At 40.8% G+C, this 6,725-nt stretch overlaps 1 protein-coding gene across 1 annotated transcript; it reads left to right on the forward strand.

Moving 5' to 3' along the window:
• Positions 1–787: 787 nt before the first annotated feature.
• Positions 788–5,486, forward strand: LOC311598751 (cathepsin 8-like; the record flags this gene model as incomplete). The annotated part of the gene is made up of 7 exons (XM_084784086.1): positions 788–913; positions 1,174–1,296; positions 1,398–1,544; positions 2,708–2,932; positions 3,373–3,535; positions 4,404–4,518; positions 5,387–5,486. 7 exons carry the CDS (start codon positions 788–790, stop codon positions 5,484–5,486), a joined length of 999 nt encoding a protein of 332 aa, XP_084640212.1.
• Between the last annotated feature and the right edge of the window lie 1,239 nt (positions 5,487–6,725).

A 6,725-nucleotide genomic window follows, 5' to 3' on the forward strand; every position in this document is an offset into this window, starting at 1 on the left:
AAGGACATTGAGCATTTCTTTAAGTGATTCACAGCCAATTGATATTCCTCTGTTGAGAATTCTCCGTTTAGTTCTGAGCCCCATTTCTCAATTGGATTATTTGGTTTGGTGATGTTTAATTTCTTGAGTTCTTTATATATTTTGGATATTAGACCTTTGTCAGATGTAGGGTGGGTGAAGATCTTTTCCCAGTCTGTAGGCTGTCACTTTGTTCTGTTGACAGTGTCTCCTGCCTTACAGAAGCTTCTCAGCCTCATGAGGTCCCATTTATTAATTGTTGACCTTAAGGCCTGGGCTGTTGGTATTCAGTTCAAGAAGTTGTCTCCTGTGTCAATGTGTTCCAGGTTGTTCCCCAGTTTTTCTTTTAACCAGTTTAGTGTCTCTGGTTTTATGTTGAGGCTTTTGATCCACTTGGACTTGAGTTTTGTGCATGGTGACAAATATAGGTCTAATTGCATTTTTTTACACATAGACATCCAGTTAGACCAGCACCATTTGTTGAAGATGCTATCCTTTTCCCACACATAGACTTTTTCTATTCCTAGAATTCTAAGGACATGCTGTGCATCTTGGTGGCGCCACTAAATACCATCCTTGCCCTGGCACCATTAGACCAAAATACATATTTATTCATTTCCAAAGTCTGTGGATAAATGTTAGAAAAAGCACTTCAAATAATTTTATCCGCCAAGGATGTCTTTATTTCTCTGAAAGGAGTAAAGGACATTTTAGAAGAGCTGCAGTTGCCCCACCTCACTTCCCTCCTCATTCTCTAGGTGCTGGAGACATGGATCCTGCTGTCTTCCTGGCCTTCCTGTGCCTGGGAGTAGCCTTAGCTGCTGAATCACCTGATCCCAGCTTGGATTCCGAATGGCAGGAGTGGAAGACAAAATATAATAAAAACTACAGCCTGGTTAGTAATATGAAAACTATTCAGAGGGACTCTCAGAGAGCATGGTCCTTGTTGGGATTTGTGGGTGCAAAGTAGTAATAAAGCCCACCTCTTATTAAGGAATTGGCCAAGGGTCAGGATTCCTGTTCCTAGGTATGCAGAGAATGGCTTTTCTTGCAATGTCCTGAGGCCCTCTATTCACTTCTTGCAGTGAGTCCCCTTGGTCAGCTTGTGTATAGGTTTAATTAGACATAAATGTTACCAATTATGTTTATTTCCAGGAGGAAGAAGGGCAGAGGAGAGCAGTATGGGAAGAAAACAGGAAGCTGATCAAACAGCATAATAGTGAAAGTGACCGGGGAAAGAATGGCTTCACCATGAAAATGAATGCCTTTGGTGACGTGGTGAGTGTAACACGAATCGCTTCACGTGTTTTCCAATTCTTTACATGAAGAATTCCTTAATTCTTTTGCTTTCTAATGACTTAATGCTCTTTTCCTTGAAGACTGACGAAGAATACAAGAAAATGATGACTGATCTTCCAATCTCGAAAGTCAGGAGGAAAAGAAGCATCCAGCAACGTATTGTTGGTCGTCTCCCCAAATTTGTGGACTGGAGAAGAAGAGGCTATGTTACTTCCGTGAAGAACCAGGTATAACAGCATCACATTCCTGTCTTGTCAAAACACTGAGGAGAAAAACAGCATTGACATCTCTGTGTGTGTTGAGCGTAGAAGGATAGACAATTCGCTTTTTCTTTTCTTTTCTTTTTCTTTTTTTTTTCTAGCTCTGAGTTATTGAATTCCTTTTTATTTCCAATTGAACAGAGATATTTGTTTTCTTTTAAAATTTTTTTTCTCATGCACTTTTTTTATTTGAAAAATAAAATCATTCATATTACATCTCAATTGCTATCCCATCCCGTGCATCCTCCCATTCCTCCCTCCCCTCCCGCTTTCACCCCATTCCCCTTCCCTATGACTGTGACTGAAGGGGAACTCCTCCCCTTGAATATGATGCTAGAGTATCAAGTCTCTTCTTGGTAGTCTGCTATCCTTCCTCCGAGTGCCATCGGGCCTCCCCCTCAAGGGGACATGGCCAAGTAAGGGGCACCAGAGTTCGTGTGAAAGTCAGTCCCCAGTCTCCACTTAACTGTGGTGAATGTTCTGTCCCTTGGCTAGGTCTGGGTAGGGGTTTGATGATGGCTGCACATATTGTCCTTGGTTGGTGCCTTAGATCAAGCAGAACCCCTGAGCCCAGATCTGCCCATCATAGTGTTCCTCTTGTAGGTTTCTAGGACCCTCTGGATCCATCTATTTCCCTATCTCCTATATTTCTCCCACCTTAGGATGTCCTCACTACTATCCCATTTTCCTGGTAAGTGAAGACTTTCATGAGACATACCCTTTGGCCTACTGTCCAGATATAAGTGAGTATATACTATTTGAGTCTCTCTGCTTCTGGACAATTCACTTTTAATATTTTTTGAATGCTTTTCATATCCACCCATCACTACTTACCTCTACCTACTGGCCTCCTCTCAACTATTCTGCAGACTTCATGTCATATTTATCGTTGGTAATAGTGACCAGAAAACATTGTGCCCTACCCATATGTTCAGGCTCATACATGTGCATGTGTGTGTATAGCCATTCACTGGAGTACAACCTACCATCAGCCAAGTCCCGCCCCCAAATGAAACTTCCCCCCTCTGCATCAATCGCCCGCTAACAGTTCATTCTTTGACACCATGTTCAGCTGTCTGATTTGGGGTTGCTACTTGTTTGTAAGTGGTTGTCTTTTCTTCTCTTCTTAGGGCAGATGTAATTCTTGTTGGGCTTTTTCTGTGGTTGGTGCCATAGAAGGACAGATGTTCCGGAAAACAAGAAGACTGGTCTCATTGAGTCCACAAAACCTAGTGGACTGTTCTAGACCTGAAGGCAATTGGGGCTGTTATATAGGCAGCACATACTACGCTTTACAGTATGTGTGGAATAACAGAGGTATCGAGGCCGAGGCAACCTATCCATATGAAGCAAGGGTAAGAGGATCGTCTATGCTATTGTCATCTCAGGCAGCGTCAGGCAAGGGATGAGTGCATAAATAACTCAGTCTTCAGAAGGTAGAATCACTGTACACCATCGGTGTCTAGCTTATCAGACGTTACACAGCTTTATAATGCAATGATTCCATGTAGCTGTTTCTGCTTCTTTTCACACAGAGAATGTACAGACCATTCCACATACAATAGATATCTCTCCTTATGAAAATTTCTTATGAATAGAAAAACCTATGAGGTATCACCGAAAACATAAGATCCTATTTTCAGTTCAAAATCATCGTCCAGTTCATTTCACTTCCCGGGATGATCTGTAACAGGCCTGGGGATACTCAGCTGCAAAATCACTGCTGTAGTTCTGACTCGTGCTCCCCAGGAGGTGGGTGAAAATAATGGATTCTCTTACCTCTTCTCCTTTAAAGGAAGGATACTGCAGGTACCATCCTGAACGCTCAGCTGCTAGAATCACAGGCTTTTCGTTTGTCTCAAGTAATGAGCGAGACTTGATGCGTGCTGTAGCAACTATAGGGCCCATCTCCGTTGGAATCGATGCTCGACACACATCTTTCAGGTTTTATAGGGGAGGTAAGCATGTGTTCATCTGTGGTGCTCAACCTGTAATTTGCGAGCCATTTGGGGGTGTCAAATGACCCTCACACAGGGGTGGCCTATCAGATATCCTTTATAGCAGATATTTGTATTATGATTCATAATAATAGCAAATGTTACAGTTATAAAGTAGCAGTGAAAATAATTTTATGATTGGGGATCATCATAACATGAGAAACTGTGTGAAAGGACCATTAGGAAGATTGCAAACCACTGTTCTAGATATTAATTAAAAATTAATTAAAGTGACCCCCCACTAGGTTGAGGGACCACTTTACTGTGTATAACATTTGAAACATTTGATGTAAATAACTAAAAATAACATGCTCCCATGCACATGAGCACTTTGCAGCTGAGTATCCTCAAGTCTGGGCTGTTATAAATCATCCCAGAACATGAAATGAACTGGAAAACATGTCATTCCCATGCATGTGAGCACTTTATAATATATAATAATAATAATTATTATTATTATGCTTAACTTGATCAACTTCTCTCTGCTTGATGTATCTTAAGATATGGAGATTGCCTTTCTAGAACTAAGTTCTAAAGGGTATCTTGAACTAAGTACTTTATGTTCAGTTGTGCTTTCTTGGAACAGGGTTCTATTAGGAAAAGATGAGGGGTCATGTGTGGGTGGGGGAGGTGTTTATTAATGCAGTTATGCTCATTTGTATATCTTGGCATTTTGTTGAAAACCTGTATCAGGATTCCTGTCAACAATGGGTCTAATTTTTAATGGACATGTTTTGTTGTCCAAATAGAAAGTGCCTTAGTTACTTTTTTTGGCCATGGTCACGATTAGGTTCCTGGGACCTCTCACTCCTTTGATTTTATTTTCCAGGTATTTATTATGAGCCAAACTGCAGTGATAACATCACCCATTCTGTTCTGTTAGTCGGCTATGGTTATGAAGGAAGAGAGTCAGATGGCAGGAAATACTGGCTGATAAAGAACAGGTATAAATTGTAGACGCTATTCATATTTAAGTTTCTGAATGGATTTTTCTGCTTGAAGTCAGAATCTGGATAAGAGCACCAACACATATTAAATGACAGCACATCAGTTCTTTTTCCTTAGCTGTCCACTATTGAGGCAGCACATCTCACGCTGATCCTACAGTTTCTTGTGTAGTTCCTTAGCCAGCTTGCTCCAGGTGTGTCCTTGCCCCTGGGAGATAAGGCAAGCTGCAACGATGTTGTGGCTTTAAAAAAAATGATTATGTTCATTCATGCGAGGGTGTTTGTGTGAGTTTATTCTACATGGGAGCAGTTGCCCATGGAAAGTTGAAGAGGACTCCAGAGTCTCTGAAAATGTGCTTACAGAAGCCTGTGTGCTGACTGACTTAAATTCTGGGAAAGAAACAAGGGTTCTATGGGAAAGTCCCGTGTTCTTAGGCATGGATCTATCTCCAGGCCCTGTTCTGGCTGTAAACGGGCTCTTGATCTTGGACTACAGTCTTTCTCTTGTGTAACCATCACTTGACCCAACCCTGTGCACTCTGACTGGAGCAATCAACTTAGAGTGTATGAGTTGTTCTAATTCAGCTGCTGGTTTCCTTGGGTGCTAAACTACTTACGTCATTGATTTTCTACAAGCTGGAATACTGTCAGGTCTATGCCATCTGTGGGTGGAGAGATGTCCTGATTTTCACTGCTGTGATTCTCACAGTCCTACGATAACTCTTGGTTCCCAGAGGTTGGTGTCTTGCATTCTCTGATCGTTTCTTTAAGTAGGCTTCTGGCTCAGTGTTCACACGGGGAATTGTTGTAATGAATCCACTGTCCCCTGTTCTTTCTACTAAATGGAAAACATGGTTCCTTTCAGTCATGGTGAAGGATGGGGAATGAATGGGTACATGAAGATTGCCAGAGACAGGAACAACCACTGTGGAGTTGCTACATTTGCCTTCTATCCCAGAGTGTAAGCTGCCTTGTAGCAGCAAGGAAGAAGTGGAGTGCAGACAGCCGGTAAACAGGAGGCACTGCCCCTTCACACGGCCAGCCTCTGCGGCATGGATAGAACACTTGAGTTACTGTACAACATGTTGTGACCTGAATTCTGTGGTATGGTTACTCCAGTAAGACACCATGGCCGCTATAACCACAGCTCTGCACAGGTTTGTATTGGATTCCTGTAATAATGTGATTTTCTTTGTTTTAAATGAGTGTACAACCTAATGTCCTTTAAAAGGTTTAAGATCAAATGTGGTGTCTGTCTTCTTTTTGTTTTGATAGTAGTCAGTTTTATTTATTTATTTTTATTAATTAAACATTTTTATGTTTACATATACATTTATGTTATTACACATATATACACAATAAACTACCTATAGCAAGAAGAAGTGTAGCATAATCAGGAATTATATAAATGTTACATTCTTAGTGTTTTAGCTATTTGTATTTGGCAGCCTTGAAGAAAACATCTTTCCTATCTTGGTGCACCTAAAATTCTGAATGTAAATCAATCTCCACCACATCTTGTCACTATCAACTTAAAACATCTATCTAGACATAAAAACATCTTAACCCTTAACAACTAAGCTTCATTTCAAAACTAAGCTACCTGGTGAGTTTTAAATTTTATGTAATTATTTTATTCAAGTTATGTTTTAGTTAAAATACAATTTCACTGCTCCCCTCCCCTTTACTTTCTTTCTTCCAACTTCTCTTTCCTCCCTGTAACTCCTCACATGGTCTCCTTCATTTTATCTCAAATGATTGTCTCTTTTCCTTTGGTTATTATTTCTATATATACATATGTGTATACATGCATATATATACATACACATGTGTATACATGCATATATATGAACATATAAAAAACCTGCTGAGTTCTGCATCCATTTTCTTCTTCCTATGCATATTACTTCAGGACTGACCTCTGTGCATCGCGTAGTTGGTTAGGGGCTTGGCCCTAGGAGAGCTCATTCTCCTCTTGGTAGTCAGAACCACTGCAGTTAAGGCTCAGGGAACACAGTGGGAGAGAGGGCAGGAAGACTAAGAGCCAGAGGATCATGAAGTCTGCAACGAGACTGCATGTCCTAGAAATGCCTACCTAAACAGTACCTGAACAATGGTGTCAGCATTATTGGGTCTGTATTTACATGACTTTTATTCAAGTGACATTTTCAGAAGTTTCAGTACTTCAACATGCAAGAACACTG

This window comes from Acomys minous (genome assembly GCF_964271855.1).
Source record: "Acomys minous genome assembly, chromosome: 5".
Classification (NCBI taxonomy): Eukaryota; Metazoa; Chordata; class Mammalia; order Rodentia; family Muridae; genus Acomys; species Acomys minous.